The 22783-nt window shown below is 40.9% G+C and overlaps 1 protein-coding gene across 2 annotated transcripts in view; it reads right to left on the reverse strand.

The window, feature by feature from the left end:
* Positions 1–7717: 7717 nt before the first annotated feature.
* ELOVL5 (ELOVL fatty acid elongase 5) overlaps positions 7718–22783 on the reverse strand; it is a 40731-nt gene continuing 25665 nt past the window's right edge. For both annotated transcript variants that reach the window (XM_048297384.1, XM_048297385.1), the window contains exons 3-8: positions 22376–22563; positions 15460–15537; positions 14651–14822; positions 12995–13119; positions 11086–11220; positions 7718–9616 (exon numbers count right to left, since the gene is read on the reverse strand). In XM_048297384.1, the coding sequence (XP_048153341.1) occupies positions 9485–9616; positions 11086–11220; positions 12995–13119; positions 14651–14822; positions 15460–15537; positions 22376–22563 (830 nt within the window). In that variant the 3' untranslated portion in view covers positions 7718–9484. The remainder of the gene's footprint in view (positions 9617–11085; positions 11221–12994; positions 13120–14650; positions 14823–15459; positions 15538–22375; positions 22564–22783) is intronic.

Here is a 22783-nt window from a genome sequence, read left to right on the forward strand (position 1 = left end):
TGTCAGAGCAGGGAGGATGCTGTCTTCTGTAATACAGAGAAGCTGCTGTCCTAGCATCACCCTTCATAGTCTTCTTCCAAGGCCAGACATTTTGAGGTTTGCTCACCTAAATTCATCTAGTATAAAGCATGATAAATACTGAGTGCTATTAAATAATTATCAGTCACTTGCACGTGCTGGACAGCTGGTGATGCATTATGTTAATAAACATTACAGGCTAAGCTTTAACGAGAAAATACATTTGATTTGAGATTTGGGCTGAGTTTAATGAATTTGTTCTTTTTTTTCTTCCCTGCTTAAACACACAAATTTCACCTATAAAGTGCTCTGAAATATTCCTGGGTAGCAGGATGCACAGATCAGTATTCTGATAATTTAAAACAAGAGTTCCTGCTTTTCCATGAAAGCCAGAGTTCCCAAAGTTATTTGTGCAAGCAAGGTCAGGCGCATCATAAAAGCCATTATGTAGGATATGTTTGCTTTTAATCTCCTCTCCCTTTATGGCCCCTTTTTCAACACTAGGAAATGCTCTTGATTACAAAGTCTTTGCAACAGTGAAATAAAAGACAACTCAGTAGTTTATTCTTGTATGTGGTATTCAAAAGCAATTACACTCTGATCATCTGTACTACTACCAGGAGCTACTGTGCAGATGTTTCCAACACAGGTCAGGAGGTGTTTGTCTAACAGTTCCCTCTCTGCCCAGTCCTCCTCTTTTAAGAAGGGGCTAAACATGGTCTTCAAAGAATGTACTACAGTGCAATTGCAAGGAAAAAGTCTCTGGCTGTGAAACCTGTATCACTGTAAATACTGATCTGCCATCCTTGCCCGTACTAAATGCTGGCATATTTGTCACTGGTGTCAACTGCATCTTTCTATGAAATCCTCTTGGTTCCGGGGTGCAGGAGCAGCAGCGTGTCCCCAGCTGTCCCCTCACAGGTGTCGCCAGGAGAGGGCATCGGCTCCCAGCGCATCGCCTCGGGTGCGCAGCCCCCGGGCATCCCCCGCACCCCGCTTCTGGCCCTGGGTGCTCCCCTGCTTACCGGGAGTAACTCCACTGCCCCCTCTCAGCCAGCCGGGCTGACACCAGCCTTGGGTTTAACCAGACCTGACTATTGGAGGACTTGGGTTAAAATCCCCGTGCTTGCTTACACCATTCTTAAACCTCCTTAAAACCATCTTCATAAGAGGTAAAACACCTCTGCAGATGCTGCTTAGATCTGCTTTCTCAAATTTTGAGGCCAGAGGACAAAACTGAGCATAGCTCTGTTTGGGCTTTTTGTTTGTTGGTTTAGTTTTAGTATTATTCTGGCAAGGTGAGGTGGATGGGGTTTGTTTGTGAGAGGCTGCGGGTGGGTATTTGTCCAGTTCATTCTGGGACTTCTACTTACATTCTGGGACTTTTTACTTCTACTTCAAAAAGCAAAATCTCACCTTGACTATAATTTTTTTCTAAGTGTTCTGGACAGTGGAGCCAGGTAGTTGGCCCCATAGTTCTGGAGGTTTCTGAAACCTTGTATGTTGCTCCTTTCGACCAAGAGAGAGTTAGTTAATTATTCCCATTTTCCTATGTTGCAAGGAAACTTTTGGCAAATACTGCATATTGCAAAAATGCCAAGAAACCAAGCAGAGCATCCACCACCAAATAGCCTGGTCTGGTTTCAGGAGTTCCCACTCATTCAAAAATCTGCTTTATAACAGTGGAACTGGGCAGCAATTCTTCACATCTACTTAGTATGGAAACCAGAGTCAGATGTAAAGACTACTTCTTAGCTTATTATTTAAACTTCTGAGGACAGAAGGGTCTTTTCCATGATGATTTGTAAAAATCTGTGCAATTTTAAATGGAAACACAGCTGATAATAGTTAGTTGATAATAGTTATGCTATCGATATGCATGGGACGTATTTCCTGGTCTTTTTGGCAAACTCATCACTATTCTACTGAGCAAAAGTGCATTTGCATCAAAGATGTCTCAAGTCCTTAACAGCACAGCACACCAAGAGCTGCTCTCACACTCCCTTCCAAACCCCAAGTGCTGTGGGAAACAAAGCAACTTGATAAATTAACAGAAGATCTTTCAGAGAGGCAATCCTTTCTAAATATACAGAAAGGTGTTAGACTTAGAAAGGCCCTGAAGCTTTGAGATGCCATTGATTTTAAAGGAAGAAAGGCACTTAGATATCTACAAGGCTACAGATTTCTTTTTTTTCTTTTCTTTTCTTTTCTTTTCTTTTTTCTTTTCTTTTCTTTTTTCTTTTCTTTTTTCTTTTCTTTTCTTTTTTCTTTTCTTTTTTCTTTTCTTTTCTTTTCTTTTTTTTTCTTTTTGATTTTTAAATTTTTATTTTTAATTTTATTTTCATAAAGCTCTTATTTCTGGTAGGTGAGCTGAAATTCTGATTTCCTACAACAGCTGGTAAAATTGAATTAGTAGCATTTAGTAAACATTTGGCTTCCAGTGGCAGACAGAACAGCTGATAAAGACATGCTTCCTGCTTGCTAAATGGGATGAGACACCGTATGTCTAATCAATCACACAACTACCACAATACCTCGTCAGTATGTGTGGAAAAATTTTCACTTCCTTTCAGTGTAAATACTTTTACCAAGTAGTTTACCACCACATAAAATTACCTCTGGTGCTGGCTAATCCTAGTGGAAACACTGTGAATATCCACTTAGACAAGTCTCAGGCAGTGAAAGTGCAGTTATGCCACAGGGGTTGCACATTCTGCATTACACCAGTGCAGGAGCAGCAAGTGCACAGGCGTAAACAACCCTATGGGACTGCATTTTTATGTCAACAGATTCAGTTCACTTGAAGTTTCACCTGCTCCCAAATGAAATGTGACAATGAGTACAATTTTACATTTCTTTTAGTCACATGGCTGGACCATCCCTGTTTGAGTGGAGTTCCAGGTGCCTCTGAAGGGCGTGAGGCAATTCCTTTCATGAGGAAATTCAGGACCTTTCTTCTGAACACAAGCTTCCTTCACATGTCGTGCCACTGCAGTACCTTCCATCAGCAAACAGGAGGTTCCTCCACTGCCTTTAAAAACTTTCCAAGAATTATGGGCCAGATTCCTGGAAAAGGTGTTTCTTTAACATGTATTAGATCTGGAAAAAACAATACAAACCAGAAAACGAAACAAACAAAAAAAAAAAAAAAAGCAAAGCAATTGCTTCACTCCAGGGAGCATGTTTTCCCAGACTACATGACTTCCAGCTGTACCACAATGGCCTTCAGGCTTTCTGGTGCCTGGTACCTCGTGGCCTTTGGCAGATCTTCCCTATGATCAAGGAAGCTGCCTTCTGCCTGACCTGCTGATTTGTAAGAGGACAAAGCACCCATGTGGCGTAGGGTGACCTTGGCCGCCTGCCAGACACCCACCCAGATGCTCTCTCCCCCTCCTCAACAGGATTAGGGGTGGAAATAAGATGAAAAGCTTGAGGTTTGAGATAAATACAGGAAGGCCACTCAGCAATAATCATCATGGCCAAAATGGATTCTGGGAAAAATACTTTATTTCCAATTAAAATAGAGTTGAATGGTGAGACACAAAGAAAAAACTAAAACACCTACTCCTTACCCCCTTCTTCCAAGGCTGTTTCACTCCTTCATTCCCACCCCCTCTACCTCCTCCATGCTCCAAGTGGCATGGGGGTGGTTGTAGTCAGTCCATAGTAACTCCTCTCTCCTTCCTACTCATGTTCCAGTGTGGGTTGTTCCCATGGGTTGAAGTCCCTCAGGATAAACTTGCAGCATGGGCTCTCCACAGGCTGCAGTTCCTTCAGGGCATGTCCACCTGCTCCACCACGTGGTCCCCCATGGGCTGCAGTGTGGATATCTGCTTTGCCACGGGCTTCTCCACAGGCTGCAGAGGAATCTGCTCCAGCATCACCTCCTCCCCCTCCTTCCTCTCCCACCCTGGTGTCTGCAGGGCTGTTTCTCACACTTTTGTCATCACTCCTGTCTCTGCTGGGCAGTGTTTTGACCTTTCTTAGGTATACTTTCACAGAGGCACCAACAGCTGCTTTTAGCCAGAATGCAGAGCAGCACGCTGGGGAGTCCCATGCCCTGCTCTTACCAGCTTTAAAGTGGCCAGTGCCCCATCTTCAAGCAATCCCCCAGCCCTTCACGCTACTTCTATGGGAAAAATGCTCCAGAGCCAGATTCCACTAACAAAGGCACTCTCCCTATTTCCAGCCTAGGAAGACTCTCGGGTAGCTTGTACCCATTTGATTTGCGTCACGCACTTAAAATAACTCACTGTCCTTCATGAAAATTTGAATCTACTGTTGTGATGTCTGTTTGGCTGTGGTCACATTCATTCTCAACACTAGTCTTGTTATACATCTGTTTTGCAGGACTTACTCCATTTCTCTGACCATCCCAGTAACTCTTCTGTACAGCAGATCTTTTAAAATCAGTTTTCTTGAGAGCTGCTGTATTCATCAAAAGGAAGTCCCATCAGAGCCTCATCCTCCCACACTAGCACATTCCTCCTACTAAAAAGGGACCAATTAGAAAAAAGCTTTTTCCCCCAATTTTTTCATAGTAGCAGCTCTAAGTTGTTGAAGAGATGATATGCAATGTATCTTTCCTTCTCTCCTCTTCAGTCATGTCCAACTAGAACTCCCATGGAAACAGCTGAAATTCTGTTGTTGGTGCTTAAGGGGGATTTACAGTAATCCCATTTCTTACTCAAGCCATCAAGGCAGTTGCTGTAGGGGATGTAATCTTCCCTGGCACTGACAGTACTTTCTAATGTTGTCATCTCCAAACATTGCTGCAAATTGCTCCTGTTTTTTACACCAGCGTCTCTCCTAAAACATTATTAATGGGCTCTGTTCCAGCTGAAAGCATTGACACAAACCATCTGCTCATCAGTGTGACCTTGCTTATCCATGGATCCTGTTGCTGGTCACCACACCCTCTAGTTTACATAATAATTTCCAAGATTAAAAACACTACCTGTTCCAGAGGGATGGAAGATGTATTTCCTTTGTCTACACAGTATTTTTTTATTAAAAACCAATATGGGTCGATCAGATTTAATTACTTCCAGAAAAGCTGCGTTACATTTTCTCCCATTTTCTTTTTACTTCCTTGTACACGTTCTTCCCATTTATTCTGAAACCTGTCATCATACTGAAATCAGACTATGAAATCCACCACCTACCAGAGACTTTTTAAATTCCTCCTACCGAAAATATAGTATCTGTTATATATCATTGAAATACAAGACACGTCTCTTTCCTCTTTCTCCACATCCCAGTTTGACTGATTTAAACATAATACACTTAAACCTAATACTTTTTTTTTTTTAAACTGGACCTTTGTTGCTCTTTTCCCTCCTTTCTGTTGAAGATTATTTTAATACCTTTGACTTAAAAACTAATGCCTCTGCTACTGTCATGTCATGGGAGGCCCTGGGGACTCCAGCTTTCCCTGCTCATACTGAATGTGCTCTACTGAAATTGAGAAACACATGGACCTTGTCTTCTATATCCATCTATTTAAAGTAAATGGATTAGAAGTTGAAAATCAAATCAAAGTTTGCTTTATAAATCAGTTTGTGAAACATTCTGATGATTACAACTAATCACTTTTGTTGCTGCAGTAATTCTTGGCAAGAGGATGACAGTGACAATGTAAGTTAATCCTCTATACCAGTACAACTCGGAGCAGCATTTCTCTAACAGATCTCTATCTGTATTTCATCATTTCTCTGCACTGCCTCAAAGGGATTCCCTGCAGAACCCACACAGTTCAAGTAATTTGGCCTCCAATTTTATTTTACTTCTCTTCAGCACCCATCTTACTTTTACATTTCTTTTTTTTGAATAATGCATATGTTTTAACAACATACATTCCAGTCTCATACAAGAAACACACATTTTATCAACTTAAACTCAAGACAGCTACCAAATATCAAAGGCAGAGGCAACCCCCAGAACTGCTCTATATGAGGTTTGGGGCTTTTGTTACCCCAGTTTTGGGGATGTAAGTCCTATCATAAGCTCCACCACTTACTTAGGATCTCTCTTGCATCAAGTAAAATACACAATGAACCACATAGATTTCCAGAATTCTTCTCTGCTTTTCTTCTCCCTGCCAGCTTAGGAACCCCAGCTCCTGAGTGATCCCAGTCCCAGGGGTGGCTTGCACACCCAGGACCCAGCACTCAGGGTCTTTGTACCAGGACCACCCTAAAAAAGCTGCTTTCTGGCATTTGAGTTTATATATCCAATTCACAGCTGAAGAACAGCTTAACATTTCTCTCCATCACTTGGGCTGTAGAGCCTGAGTGCAGGGAGGAATTTGGTCAGCTCATGAGCTGCACAAGATCTTAACCTAACAGTTTGTAGCTTGGTCATTCTCTCTGCAAAAAGGCACTGAACTCATTCTCCTCAGCCACCTTTACATGAAATCTCCCCATCCTCTTGGCAGCTGTTGATCTTTTTTCACCTCTCCTGCCTTTACAACAGAGTCCTTTCTGAGGACTCTCTCATAGTCCCAAACACCAATCACAGCTACCAGGAAAACGACATGTGATCAGGGAATTGAGGCAATCCAAAGGCTGTTACTGTCCAGGTCAAGTGACACACTGGAAGCCGAGCCAGGTGGGCAGACCCAAGGCTCATGTCTTGGTCCATCAGTTACAGCAAGATGATGTCTGATCTAACCCATGCAAGCTCTCAAGACACTTTTCAGTTGCTGCTGAGACTGTAAAAGAGAACCCAGGAGCCAGAGTTTTTGTCACGCAGGTGTGGACACTACTGATGTTCCCAAGATCACATCTGCTGCCACTTTCGGACAAAGTCACTGGGTTTTGTCACCAAGTGCCATTAACCTTGAAGGCGAGGTTTGCAGTGCAGCAGCCCCATCTCTGCTGGCTCACGCAGGGAAGCCAGGTTGGTGCTGTGGCTTCTGCCTTCTAGGTCCTTCCTGTAGATCGGGCTTAACATCCAAAGAACTGCACCTTACTGACCCTTGCTTAGAAACACACTCAATTTCATAGTTGAATAGGCATGTGAAGGAGAGGAAATTGTCTCAGCAACCACCTCAGGCATTCAGAGCACCCTCCCAGAGGAGACCAACATAGCATGAAACCTCTGAGCCTTTCACACGAAGTGTAAAGCCATTTCCCTGGTCTAGGTTTTTTGTGTTAAGAGCCTGCAAGTGAGAAGACAGACAGCTACACAAATAGCTCTGTTTTATCAAGTCCATCACCAGCCTATCTGGGGTGTTGCAATGTACTGATTGAACACTCAAATCAGAGGGTTCCGAAACAATCACCTAAGGGCAAGGGGAGCTATAAGGAAATTGCAAAAGCGCTCCCAGTTCTGGAGAGAGGTATTATCCCCATTTTATAGACAGGACAGCTAAGGCAGAAAGTCCCTCTCAGTCACGTCAAGCTTTGCTCCTGGCACTCATCATCTCGAGATATTGGGGCTGCTCTGCATTCAGTGAGCCAGTAATCCCAGCAGGAGTTAAATCCATCACACGGACCAGTACTTCTACAGCCAGGCAAGGGAACAGTGTTTAGGAACAGCCTAAGCTTTCTGTAAAGAACTTTTTGCCAAGTCTCTGGTACGCTACATGTCTCTGAACATCTGCAGCTGTTCTTCCATCATGGTGGCTCCTCCTTGGCCTGACACAGGATGGGGCAATGCATTAAATCTGTACAAACCCACAGAATTCAGACAGAGATCATCAAAAGTGTTTTAATGATTAAACCATGTCAAACATTAACAATGAAGTATATTCAGATGAGCGAAGGTTTATTTCTAGCACATTTAGACAGCCTATTTTGAACATTATAGCTGCTGTACTGAGCTATGTAAAGACTCTGCAAACCAGTACCTAGAAATGAAGACACACGCACAAGCTTTGATAATGTAAACAAAACAGACACTGCCTCCTTCAAAACAAGGAATGAAAACCCACAAGGCTAGTAAGAGAACTTATTAACTCCTCAAGAGATGTGCAAAAATTTTAAAAAAGATTTAAAAACAATTAAACGTGTTAAAACTGGCATTTATATAAATATCAAAAAAACAAATAGTTAAACTTGAGCAATGACCAGCAGAATGTCTTGCACAATTTAATTTTTCAGATCTTATTGGATTCCACCGTGGCAGATACCAGAATACCAGCAACAGATACTGGCTTTGCAACTGACTCCTCATATGTGCAAGACAGGATTTTACAAGAAGGAGTAACTTTAACCAGCACTCAAACCAAATCCTTAGATAACAAGCCAAAACATTACCAGTGATATACACAACTCACATTACAGAAACAGACATTTCCAGCACATTTCAGCAACATTTAAAAAACATTAGCTATGACTTAAACTGTATAACTTGCTTGTTTGGAAAAAAAAAAAACCATCTTTGTGTTAGGCACATTTTGAAAGTGAATGTATGCTACATGAAGAACAGTTCAGATACCAACTTAAATACAGACAATTCCATCAGAAAAGCATCTTTCTGCCTCCACCTTTAAATATGCTTTTGGATATGTCACACACTTAAACGGTAGCTCCTAAAATGTGGATATGGCTATGGTAATAACACTTGAAACTGCCAGTTTCATATTGGAAACCACTCTTCATTTAGCATTTAAGAATTCTCAGAAATAAGAAAGAAAAAACAGAAAAAAAGTAAAAAGAATAGATGGGTCCACCCTGTATATGCTCTAAACTTTAGAGACAATATTTAAATCTTACTTGACTGTGTAAGCGCCAATTACTTTTACGTTAGTGACGTACTTCAAATAAAAAAATAAGATCTATTAAAAAGGTAAAATAACTTTTCCATCTGTTTTGTGACTGTTGAGTCAACTAAAGCCAAATATACAAAACTAAATGCGCCATTTTCAATTTCACTGTATCAAGTAAGAGATACGTAGCATTGTGTATCACATACAGAACAGTAAAATGATCAATGGATTCTTCTAAATGACTTTTTAATAAAAAGTCAATCAACTGAAAAGCTGAAACATACCCTAATTTTTAAACCAGTAATAAGCTTTGGGCCCTGCTTTTTAATTTAAGGCATGTGTGTTTATCTACTGAAACCAGCATCATACAAATTACCTCTACAATCACATGCATGATCTATCGTTTAAAAAATGGAGGTTTAGATTACAGTGTTTTCAAATTGTGAATCATAATTCAGCACCTATCATATTGACTAGTAAGGCAACAGCAGTGTCGGATAATACGATAATACTCCCTTCCACAGTCTATAGCAGGGTCAGTGACAGCCCAGAATTATTTTTAAACTTTAACCTACTTTTTGTTCTGTATACAGTTTCTAGGGTGTTTGCACTGGTTAAGTCCTACATAAATCACACTATTCTAGGCAGGAATAGTTACAGTAGCCATTAGAATATTAGTGCACAACTCTCATTGTGCTTACAATCAGATGATTTTGTTGTTGGGGTTATCAAAATGGTTTTTCAGTTTGGTCTTCAATCCTTCCTTTGTTTCCTTTGTTTCACATTGTTCTCAAGGGAAGAAAAGCTGTTTGTGTACCCATTTGCAATGGCCGTGGAGCCATTCTGATACTCTTTCCTCCTCGAGGATGCCTTCTTGTTGTAAGTCTAGAATACACGGAAAGACACGTGGTTTTGTTCAATTAGATATAAATAACCACTTCCTCACAGTAACTCTAGAAACACAGAAGTAAACTTGCATTCATCATTTTTAAAGACCTTGTGCCAGTGGTTAGAGTCTAACAAGCTCTATCACTTTTTGTGTGTGAGACTGTACTACGCCTTTCATTCATCGCAGCGAGAGGAGTAGTTCACTTGAAAAGAAAAAGGCTTGGCAGTATGATGGTAGTGTTATGTTAATAGGAAATTAGCAACAAGGGAAGCGATTTTATGAGCAGACTATGGCATAAGAATATACCCAAAATGACATTGAGGAAGGAGGTTTGAGGCACCGCAAGTGACAGTACCTTGAACAAAGCCAGAACAAGAGGTAGGCAAACAATAACAGTGAGGGAAGTTCAGAGATAGAAATGTGAAGGGAATTTTCATTGGCTAACACGAGAATCAAAAACTAACAGGATCAGGGAGACTATCTAAAAAAATTAGAGACAGTGAAAAAATATACATTAATTTTTTTTTTCAAAGGGGCCCAGCTGCCTGACAAAAGCATGTTTCCCCAAATTTCTGCGTCAAAGGAATTTAAAATGGTTAAAAGTTCAAATATGAGCAAAACTGACAAAGAAAATCAAGTAATATCTGGAATATACTATCATGTTTAACTAGCATGTTCATATGCAGCAAGTGATAGAAATCATGGGACTGATTATAAGAAGTACCAGAAGAACAGCCAGGGAAGCCTGCTGTTTTTCCCCCATGAATCATTCTCACCAAAACCAAAACGCCCAAATCTCTCAAATGACATCTGAAACATACAACAGAGTTAGCTTGTTTGGGGACAGCAGGCTGTGTTGGTTTGATTTTCTGCAGACAGTAGAACATCTTTGTACAGAGCCCAGTTATGAACTGCTCGGAACAACACATACCAAGTCTGAATCTTCTCAAACATTAAAACAGCTTTGTAGAAACACAACTAAACACACTAATTTCCCATATGAAAATAAAAACAAATGCCTGTAAAAGTGAACCAAATCCAGATGTCTTCATGTTGTGAGGTTAGGAAGTTTCGCTGGACATAAAACAAACATTTGCCCTTGTAAAAGCAGAAATGAACAATTCCTTCAGGTGCTTCACAGGTTCACATGCTGCTGGTTTATTTCAGACTAGAAATCTGTTCCTTATATAAAGCTCTTCCTCTCCCTTACCTGCAGTTAAAATTGCAATAGTAAGCCTTTTTTTTTTTAATCACTCTGGCTTACTAAAATTACGAAGCATTCTGAATTATGGGGACAAAACATCAGAAGATTTGAAAGCAGAGGGTAGATAAAGTGCAGTACTTCAGGAACACATGCATGTTAGTGAAGGACAGCAAAAGGACATTTCAAGCATTTTCTGTAACAGTTTTCCAGTGAGATACAGCCAGCAGAATGCTAGAAAGAGTTGATGAATGTTACTTTTACCTGAATATAGAAATTTGTGAAGAGGATAATCAAAGAAATCATATAAGAAATCTGAAAATACAGCCACCCCTGAGGAAATGCACATGGCCAAACAACACCACAGCTGGTCTGGAAGATTGTCAAGACGAACTGAATCTGGGGAGAGAAAACAAAAAATAAGAGAAATGAAGCACATTAATGGAAGGAGGAAAAAATCCATTAGTGACCAAAATCTCAACAGTTATTTCCAAAACAAGTAAAAAAAAAATTTAATGTTGTGTGTTTGACAAGTATTTTTTCCATAAACTTGACTTAGCAGACATTCAGATTGTGGTATCCTGTTAAGCGTGTTTATTTGTATTTTTCCATTTTAGAACATTAGAGTAACCCATGCAGAATTGATATATAAATGTCCCAAGGAGGAAAGACCACCTTCTTCCTAGTGAGAGTTCATTGGGATTTGACTCCACCATCCTAATGGAGATCTGCATCTCGCTGCTTCAGCTGCAGAAGATCTGGGGTCACTTGGTCTACATGGGGACCCCTGCAATCCCTTCCCACAGACAAGAACTGTCTGACATATGGCTCCAGTGGAAGAATTTTTGCGGTGAAGGCTGTAGGGAAGCTGGGGAGTCAGGGAGGAGGATCAGGGTCCAATTATCTTTAATTATCTCTTTTGGGAAAACAGAGTTTGGGCTTATGTGCTGCAGAGGGCCTTAGGCAAAATTCATCCTCACATGAAGGCTACCAGATTAGGGAATGTTTATTTTAAAAGGGAAAGACTGTTTGTTCTGCTCAGCTATTTTGCTGCTTTAACAGCTATGCATGCAGAGCAGGCAAGGAAGCGAAAGCAGCTATGACAATAGCCAGGAGAGCAACCGAAGCACTGAGACGCTGCACACTGTAGCACTTGAACAACCAGGATGAAGAACAGAGCCTAAATCTGGAAGGAAAAACAGAAACAAACCTCAAACCAAAGCAACCCCCCCATGCCTTCCATGAAAATAATGAGCCCACAGCTACAATACTTAGCGCTCCTTCAGAAAGGAAAGTGCTAAAAAAACTATTCACAGCTCTGAGAGGGTACTGGTGGGGGGGGGGGGGGGGGGGAGGAGGGGAAGAACATAACAAAATAATTTATGTCTAGGTTTCGGTTTCCCCACCAACAAAATGAGGAAGACAGAACACTGATACACATTTCCTGGAGCTGTTCTAACATGCTGTACACATTGAAACCTGGTTCTTGTGCAGTATCACTACAGCATGTGCTGTATTACTTAATTTCACTGCTCTTACCACCTCCAGCACACGGTGGTCAGGCTTCATTACCACGCACACTAGAAACAATGCAAGCGGACACAAGGAGTCCAACACAGAATTACAAGAGAAAAAATCTGCCCATTTAAAGTGCAGAAAGAGAGCAGAAATATTGAATAGTTTTTAATAAACCATTTGCAACTGCATGCAAAAGTAGGACAGAAAAGGTATTGTCTCAAAGGAGTAGAATGGCCCTTGTTAGCTGTGGACAGCATTGCACTCCGTTTCTGGTCTGTCCCAGCCTGACCAGGCAAGCACAGGGAAGAGCAGGCTAGTTCAAGCAGGCTTGGAAGAAAAGCCTCCTCCCTGGCTACTGAGTCCCAGAAATCCCAGCACTGCAACTCCCAAATACATCTAGCCACACAATATGGTGACCTCAGCACTGATTCATAGACCCCACCAGTCCCCAGCTGCCCACTGTCCTGATAACAGAGCAAATGGACAGGCAGAGGCTGGATTTCTAAGGTGATGTAGGTACTACAGGATGTAGAAGGTACCACCTCTCATTCTCCCTTCTGCTATCCCCTGCCAAAATTTCCTAACTTGGTAAAGACAAGAGGACCTCCTCACAAATACAAAAGCCTGCTGAAGCACTGAAGAGCAAATCACTCACCAGCTGCCCCTGAGTGATGTACTTCTTCCACCACAGATAAGGACGCATTGCTGGAACAGCAGACAATCCGTAGTAGGAGTACATGAGGACATGGATAAAGCTGTTCAGTGTGGCACCAAAGTAAGCTAAAAAAAGGGCAAGGGAAAAAGAAAGTACGCTGCATTACAAGGAGAGAACATGCTGTTTCATGGAAGCTACAAAAATAACAAGTTCAAAATGTTTCTATTTAAAATATGATTTCTCTTAGAAGAAAAGCAAGAGGGTTTTTTTTTAACCCTGTTTTTCATTCTGCTCACCCAATGGAGTAGCTGAGCTGCTTTGCAGCCTCGTGCTTTACACCAGCCTTCTGGTTTTGCTTCCTCAGGTTACTCTTTATCACATCTGCATTGTAGTTTCTCAGAGGAACTGAGGAAGCTGATTGAAAGGAGGAATGCTCACATACCAATCAATCAATAGCTTTGCCCATCTACTTTTAGGTTGATTTCAGTTCCTTCCAGGTAGGTGCCAATTTTGCCATTTATAACCAAAAGCTTCAGATACCTTCAGAAACTGCATGTTAGCTACTTATTTGTCCTTGTTTACAGCAGCTTTAGTCCTTAAAAAAACTTTTATCTTAACACTGAACTGCATAGAACTGTGACGACACAACAGAACATAAAGCTTGGAAGAAGAAAAACACATGACTAGAAATAGCACCAAAGTGTTTTCAAGACCACAGGAACACAAGATAGATTCTAAGCATATACAGTTTTGACTGCTGTATGAACAGGGATTGACTTCCTTGGAGGAGAATGCATTTCCAGATGCAGACTTTTTAGAAGTTCAGTATTACTCACTGTTGTGCTGACAAGACAAAACAAATACGAGTTTCTATGTTGTTTGGCTCAGAGAGCAGACTCCTGAGGAACGCAGCCTCTTGGTCTGCACTGACAGTAGGTCACATCCATTGGGTTTGAAAAGGTTTCTCTTGAATAGCGTTCAACAAAGCCACTATCTATAAGCTGCACATCTAAACCACAACTAAGCCATGCTAATGCAGTTCGGAAGCTAGATGTCAGCTAAATGCAATGAAAGTAAAGAATCAAAGCCAGATTGCCAAAGGTTAGCAGGATTTAGACAAGAGAGAATGGAAATCTTCCACTTAAGATTCATTTGTTCATGTTCATTAGTGCTCAGGGGACAAGATTTTAATTGAAATCATTTGTTATGGCTAGTGGTATAATGAGATTAAATTAAGAAAGTCATATCTCAAGTGAACTTTACAGATACAAGGACAAGAATCCCTCTTAGCCGTCTTTCAGCTGAAACAAGCTTCTGGCTTGACTTGGAAGAGAGTATTGTTTCATCAGAGGGTCTGTAACTACAGCAGAAATAGAGAAAGCAAGGTTGATGGGTATCTGACCTGGGCTACTGCACATGATAAATGTCACACTGTCACACAAATTCTTCAAACTACATAGACACTTCTTTCCTAGAGGCTGTGCTGGCAGCTTAATTCCTGCGACTATCTACAACAGTTACAATTCAGCAAAGCAGCTTAACATGGTACAGAACAAATCCTGCAGCTGAAGGTACCGAAGATGTTTGGTTTGATCAAAAGACCACCAAAGTGAAGCCCCTGTTGCAGATGTTCCCCCACCATAATGAAGTACTTACAGTGACCACAAGGCACCCAGTTCATAACAAACCACCAGATGTTCAGCATTGTTGCATGGTGGTAGACATGCAGAACAGTGATCTGATGATTATTTTTCCTCAAAATGAAAAAGAAGGTATCCATGAACTCAATGAGTTTGGAGAAATAGTACCACCAGAGGACACGTATGATCTGGAAAGAAGGAAGCAAGTTTTAGAAGCATTGCACATTGAGGGGGCTTTCAACTCTTATGCTATCTAAGTAATTAAAATCCAGATTCTGTGCTGCACTACTTGGATTGAAGACATTACTGGGGTCTTCTGTAATACTTCTGCCTCAGGTTTCTCCATAGGAGATCGAGGTACAAACCTATAGCTACTGCTGAAAACAGGATGACAAAGACTGTTTTATGAGGCTACTGCTGTGCACCTGGGTTGTCCAGGGAGAAACAAGAAAATACTTAACCAGAGCTGGTGCTGCAGTGCTCTCTGTAAAGGAGAAATCAGAAGTGGGACCAGAAGAAATCATCACCACATCTCAGAAAGAGAAGGGTAGTCACAACACAGAGTGGTTGGATACAGTCTGAAGACCAGGTCCTCACTTTTTGATCTGAGAACACTCGAAAATTTGCACATAATTACTCACAAAAATACCAACTGTGAATATATCATAGATTAACTATTATGTTTGACAGTGCATTGTCCATTGTATCACAAAAGGAGGAAGAAAGCTTAGAGTTTAAGCAAAATGTGCTTAATCAATACTGTTCTGCTCTCCACTTAAGTGGACAATTTGAAACATTACCAGCTCTAAGTCTCGATTACAGTACCTTCATATCAGCCTCTCCTCCACTGTGTGTATCCTGACAGAAGAAATTGTATCCTCCTTCCAATACTCCCGTCACCAGCTGAGCAAATAAAAAAAATGAAGTGTTATTTGGGGAGAAGGCTGAACTCCATGGCACCTCCGCAGTGGCTCTGCCCAGACATCTGGTGTCAAGAGATTCCTGGGCACCTGAGAGTGGCATGAGGTTGAATTCAAGTTCCAAGCAGTGATCAAATCATAGTGAAGGGTGAATTAGTAAGTTCTCCCAACTGGGGTATACCAGAATAAAAATAGGAGGTATCATTTTATCCCCACTTATCCCACACAGTGTATTTTCAGAGTCATATTCCAGACAGATTCTCATGAAATCTCCTTCTTTGCTGATGATCTCATTGTTGAAGAAAGTAAATAACCAAAGTTCAGTAAATACATTTTTCTTCTGATTACTTTTGGAAATTGTTACATCTTTAAGAAATTTTATACTCAAGATGTGACTACAATTTTTTCAACCATGTGACAGAGCGTATTTTCAGCTTTGCCACTCTTAACAGCTCACAACAGATTGTTTCACTGCATTGCCATTCTTCAAGATCTCTTCAAGCAATTCACTCATCCCAAGCACGTTACATCCTTCCCAATGTAAGTGACTTCCTCTGCAGGATATGCTGTTGCCTGCCTGACTTCCTGGCAAAACAAATAATACCTCAAACATAATGAAATCACTATTAAGAGTAATGTCCAATGATTAGTCATGAAAGATGACAGGGTGCCCGCTGTGGTGGGGCTGGCTGAAATCTCTAGAGAAACAAGATCCATGCTGGATGTTCACACCTCACCCTTTCACAGGCTGGAGATGGTAGGACAGGTTGAGGGTGGAATGGGAGGAGGGAGCATGTGCAAGGACATGAACAAGATCCCCATTAATATCTCAACAGAAGGGATCACTGGACATTGTCTAAAAAGATGTTTTTCCTCTTGGGACTAGCATGAGGAGAGGAGTAAAAACTTTAGGTGACTCCCAAGTGAAAAAAAATAGAATTGTTAGGTATCTCAAAAAACATCTGAAAGGCAGAAGCAAGTTGTACAATTTTGGCCTTATCTACCTGCAGAATAAAAAACAGCTTTGCAAAGCCACATGGAAACTCCTTGTACTGTAAGTAATTTTAAACTATCATTTGATTAAAGGACTACAATAACTGGTATGACTAAATGCTGCTCAGAACTGTGAACAGGAAGCTAATTTTAAAAGGTTCAATAAAGATTATCACTTAAATTATCTACTGTTTCCCAATGTTATTTCTTTCATGCCTCATTTTCCCTCTAAATTAGCTTTTAAAATACTCAGTCAGCCTAGGTCATTATTTTTGACCTTCTAAGATAGAACTATTGCTGCAATTTAGGGGAAAAAATGTACATCTAGTTATATCATAATATATAAACCTGGAAGTATCTCATGTATTAGAGATAAATAAAACAATAGCACCCTGCCACAGCAAGGGCAGGGCAGCCATGCACATCAGCAGCAGACCCAGGCACTTTCCCTACCCAAGCAACAAAGGCAAGGCAGCCATGGAAGGACTCCTGTCCTGGCCGCAGGGCTGCGCAGAGGACACCAGTTTAAAAGTGGTACCTTGCTAAAGGACCAGCTATGCCCCAGAGCAAGCTTTGCACCAAGCCACTTTCAGGCCACTGAGGGAGACTGTGTGGCCTTGCAAGTGCCCACCAGTCCCTCAGACAGAAGACCACATCGTGCTGTGACCACGTTAAGAGCTTACAGATGTTTTCATACAGTTCTTACAGTTCTAGGACTAGAAGCATAATCACATTGTTTATACTGTAATTAATCCAAACAACATCCATCATTAATGCTGCACTCCATAAACTCCCCAGTAAAGGCTGGCATAGTGAATCCACAGAGCTTTCCCTGCAAGTGGTACAGGTTCACCACCTAAAGCGTAATGAAGCCAAAGGTGTCTCCATGGATCCCACCTCTCTAAAGGACAATGGCATCAGTGTAGCTATGAGCAGTGGCTTCAGCTCAACCTGAGTACTCCCTTGTTCACAAAAGAACATATTGTATGCTAGGAACTGTAATACTCTCACAGCCACAAATGATATAAGCAAAGCAACATTTGTAGGAAATGTTAGCGTATCTTATCATATAAATAGTTAGTATAGCTACAAAAATAATTTAATTGTCCACTTCCCAGAAGGAACTAATTGGTAAAAACCTGCTGTTGCTGCCCACAAACTGCTGTTGCTGCCCACAAACCTTACTCGGTGCAACATACAACATGTAAATAATCTTTTTCCCCATTTAGCCAGCTGCTCCTTTGCCTGGCATCACTATTTTTTGCACCTACAATGCTTTCATCACATGCTGGACGGCTTCAGAAAACAAAACCAATAGATCACTCAGTAACATGACCATGAATGGCTCCCAAATGGCTCCATTATGCATGGGTGTACAGCCCCAGGAAGCTGCTTCCCTGCCACCACAAAAGCGATAAGGAGGGCTCAGAAATTGCCAGCAGTGCATTTAAGTCCTTGCTGTTGCAGTCTGCTCCCTGGATGGCCAGCGTTTCCAAGCCCTCCTTACATCACTGTACAGTAGGTCTGAAACTTGCCCAGGAACAGAGTGGTGGCTCCTCAACCAACACAGCCTTGAGACAACACTTCGTTGCCCGCTGTCTCTAGGAAGTCCTTCATCTTCAGGCTGGCAGCAGTCCAGGTCTGCTGATGGCACTGCTGATGAACAACCACAGGCAAATCTTCTCTTGAGAAATTAACGTGTCTAGAAAAGGCCAATTATAACCATTTTCACTTGAGCAAACCACTTCATGTGGTTTCTAAACTGCACAAAAAGGCAGTTTCTTCATAAGCCAATTAAAATGGTACTCAAACTTAACGCTAAGTCCTTCAGCTCAGGGGGAAAACCTGCAGCTCAAGGTTGTATTTGTGCTGAAACAACTCACACTTTCTTCCCCTGCAATGAAGTTTTCTTTTTTCATATTACTTTCATTTTGTTATTCTCTTGCTGAATTCTTTAAAATGTTGTGGCACATGCTTTTTTATCAACTCTGCTACCAAAATAAGCCAGGACACTAACACCAGTCTGACTGGGCTGGAGGAGAGGTGTTACTGGAGAGGATTTTGTTTTTTCTCATGATAAAACTGAAGTCTGAGACTCACTGGAGAGGGGCAGATAAGGCACCTAGCACTGCATCACGCTGTCAAGGCATGATGGGTTTACAAGGTTCAAAACAGAGCTAGATTAGAGTGAAGAGAAACAGAAGTTGATGTCTGATCAAAGAAAGCAAATGCCTGCAGAGATACAGAACTTTATCTTTACATGAATGCAGGCACCCCAGGGCAGAGATAAGGGCTTCAGGGTGGTGGAGAAAGAAAGGGGAGAGGAAAGAGCAGCCTAGCTGCCATCCATGGCTCATGTGACACAGCACCTCTGCACAGAGTCCCCTACTTCCTAAAACTTTTCCTACAGCATATGCAACACCTCCCTCACCAGGAAAATCTATCACTTTTCTCAAGCAGATTCAGTAGGGAATTAATTTTTCAGATGAAGAAAAAAGACACTAAAGAAATCACTTAACAAAGTGAGCCTTCAACGCTGACCAGTTTTTCTAACGTAAGCCCAGGTGATACAGAGCACTTGGCTAGTTTTGCTAACAAACACCCCCAAAATATCATAGGCCTGTGCACTGTGTAACTGGGTACCTGGCGCTCTCCCTTCTTTGCTATATTACCCAGCTGAGACTCAAGCAGAGAGGCAAGGGCCCTGCTCATCACTTGTGATCCCAGTGCAGAGCAGCAACACAGGTGGAAGCAGTGCTTGCCTCTGCTGTTCCAGCTGCTCCTGCAGCTCCTTCAGACACGGCTGTACCAGTCAGCAGGTGATCAGCCCTGCTCTATAACCCCTATAACCCCTCTACCAGCCCCGCTACACACCTCCTCCACCATGCAGCAAGCCACCCCTTGCTGCCCCTGCCCAAGACACAGGACTGTTATTTCTCCCTGAAGTCCAAGCACTGTAGATTTTTACAGAATAAAAACACTGTTTGCCCCTGAAGAACATCCCATCCTCCTGAAGGTATGTGACAAATCAACCTGGAGAAATCTCTCCAGCTCCCCTAGATCTGCCTTGCCTTTTATATTGTCTGGGACAAGTGCAGTCTGCTTCTCTGTGAGTACCAAAACCCAGCCAAGTCATTAAATATCCAAATAAAAAAGGTATAGCAAGCACAGACAGAAACTATTAGGAATTCCATATAAGAAGTCTAAGATTTCTAGTGATTTTAGACCAAAGTACACAATACCTAGAGTTACACAAATCCTATGATGCCAATTTCCCCCATGTTATTGCTTACAACCATTCAGACATAAAGGTCAGAAAACCAAGTAGGTCATCCTTTTCATCCCAGTTGGGAGGATGCCTCACTTGAACTTGTTTTGGTCACATAATACGCAAACTGAGCTGTGATGCTATGAATCACGACCTGAATCACCAGAGCTATAACTCAGGAAAAACTTCAAAGCAGTGTTTCAGGTGTATTGTACACAAGCTATTAAAGCAACTTGTTTTCAGACACGCTACTAAACAAGTTCATAAATGGTGACATTTTATGATTTTCCTCGCAGTAGGACTGAAAAATTTTAATCCAACTGAAACTCAAAATGACAACAAGGAAAAGAACAGGGAGTTACACAAGTTTTTTGAATGCTGTTCTTAATCATTTTGTCTTAAAGCAAGTAAATGTACTATAAAGTGCTACTGATATATGGCTAATCCTTCAAAGGAAATTTCCAAGACTGATGAGAAATAAGCAAGGTTATCACATGCTGTGCACCAAGAGAGGTAACTGTACAGGTACTTCAGATAGAGAACATACCTGGAGGTGCAAGAGCCCATTTTTTCCCTATGCCCTTGGCTCTCTCCCTGCAAGCATCAAGCAGTGTGGTGTTATGTCAGCATGGCTCTCTGCTTTGCAGCATTTTTATGGGATAGGTCCCATGTTGCAGAGCATCACTTACCCTCACATCCAGCTTGCTAGTGCTGCCAACCACATTTCATTGCAACTATCATGCATTTAATAACCTTCGTAATGCTCTAGCTTTGCGTATGCCCATTTACAAGGGGAAGGTATATTTACAATATTAATGAACACTTCCACATGGATAATATTAGATTAGGAACAACACTCACTTTAACATAAAGCATTTCATTATATAGGAAGGAGTGGTCTTAATATTCACTGTATTTTAGTTGTGTCATTGCGCCACAATATAAAAGCTATGTATCTGGTTACAAGTATGAGGACTTCTTCAGCATATAATGAACAGTCCTCTCTTGGTCACCAGTTTATTGTTAGTGAGAAAAAGGCATTCGTAGGATCAACAGTTCAGGTATTTTCTCTTGTTTAAATTTACCAGCAGGTTTTGTAACACAGCAGAATGTTACAGTAATTTAGAAACTATGAGCATTATTCCAAGTATTCAAGGAAGAAAGATTGGCTATCCTGAGACTTTTATCCACACTTGGTACAACTGAAGGGAAGTCTGCACTTGTAAACTCTCAATAACATAACTGGAGGTTAAAACAATAGATCACTATATAATTGTAAATAATATCTGAAGAAAATAATGCAGAAGTACCCTGCATTTACACAAATTAAACTGATCAATACACATTTTTTCTGGCTTGTAACACCCTGACAAGGAGATTAGAAATGTAAGCACATCAAGAACACAAGTAGTTCCCAGCACCTACTGAATCCAAAACTGCTCCCAACTGAACAATTAAGTATCAAAGTCCTTAATAACCCAACTCAGTAATTTCTGAGTAGACAATTCACTACACAAGAGAAATAACATTGAATTTAAATCACTTCATCTCTAAACACTCACCTTGTAAAACACTATAGAATTAACTACAAACTTAAAGGAAAATGGCAGCTTGTATACACTTCTAAGCACATGCAAAAAAAAAAAAAAAAAAAGAGGTAGTAGTTTTAGTCCTAGGTTGTATTTGAAAAGACTTGTATTGAGGTTGTATTGAAAGAATTGAAAAGAAGATGTTGAAAATGAAATATCTCCTTACAGAAAGGAGAAATACTTTGGTTAAAAGCATGCCAGAATACTCTGTACATTAAAGCAAACCAGTAATTTTCTGACCACATTGTTATTTACATGACCGTAGTTCTTCATTTTCACTTGAACAAAAATACACAGTTCTGAGTAAAAGCAGCTGAAGAGCTCTCTGGAAAGTGGAAACTTTACACTGCCTAAATCTTTGGGTTTTTATGAAAGGAAATAAGTCCACAGAAAGTTCAATTCAGTTTGAAATATATTTGTATGCTTAGATTTTAAATTCAGAGAAAGACATGAATCACAGTGGCATTGTTTCAGCAACGTTTTTTTTCCCAGCAAAACTAAGAGGATGCAAAAGAACCTATTGCAAACTTACAAAAATAGATGCAAGGAGTGTGTGCATGACTAAAGACAAGTAAACAAAACATGTTTTGCCCTCCAGATAAAGCCACAGTTTTGCTACAAAGTACTTTGTACAGTGCACCAGCACAATCACATTGAGCAAGGAGAAGTTACTGAAGGAGTAGCCAAGTTCATGCTGAAAGATCAGGCCTTCACTTGCACTGACTGAGAAAAGCGCATTTGAAACATTGCTAACCGAGGCCAGCAAGGATGTTTAAAGAAAGATTTGTTTCACCTGATCCTTAGAGGTAACATTACAATCAGGGTTTTCTCCCCAGAGAAGTGACATTGAAAATGGTTGCAGATTGCTTCCCCAATTTAGGAGCACTGTGCTCAGAGATTATTTTCAACACGAGCCAATGTAATTAAAACAGACACTGCAAAATAAGCCTGACCAACCGTTTTTCTCTTACCTCATAAAACATATATAGAGAAAGCAGTGTAAGTCCAAGGTTGTAGATCACTAGAATACCCCTGCATGAGAACGGCTGCTTATTCCGCATGTACTTTGGTCCTAGCCATACGATTAGTAAGTACAAGACTGAGAAGATAAAGGTAGGTGTATAGTTCTCCAGAAGAAGCCATCCTTTTACTCTGGGGTCTGAAACAAACAAACAAAAACATACAAACACTAAGATTTTGTAAGGAGAAGAATTCAACACATCTAAAAATAGCTGCACCCAAAATGCTTTCAGTGCTGGAATACCAAAGAAAGACAAAGAAAGTGCAGCAAGCCCTTTTATTAAGGGCCACAATGCTAATTACAAACAACAATATTTTATTTATGTATTTGTTAAAGAAAGCAGAAATAATTATTTTCC

The sequence above is a fragment of the Corvus hawaiiensis genome, chromosome 3 (genome assembly GCF_020740725.1).
Source record: "Corvus hawaiiensis isolate bCorHaw1 chromosome 3, bCorHaw1.pri.cur, whole genome shotgun sequence".
In the NCBI taxonomy this organism is placed as follows: domain Eukaryota; kingdom Metazoa; phylum Chordata; class Aves; order Passeriformes; family Corvidae; genus Corvus; species Corvus hawaiiensis.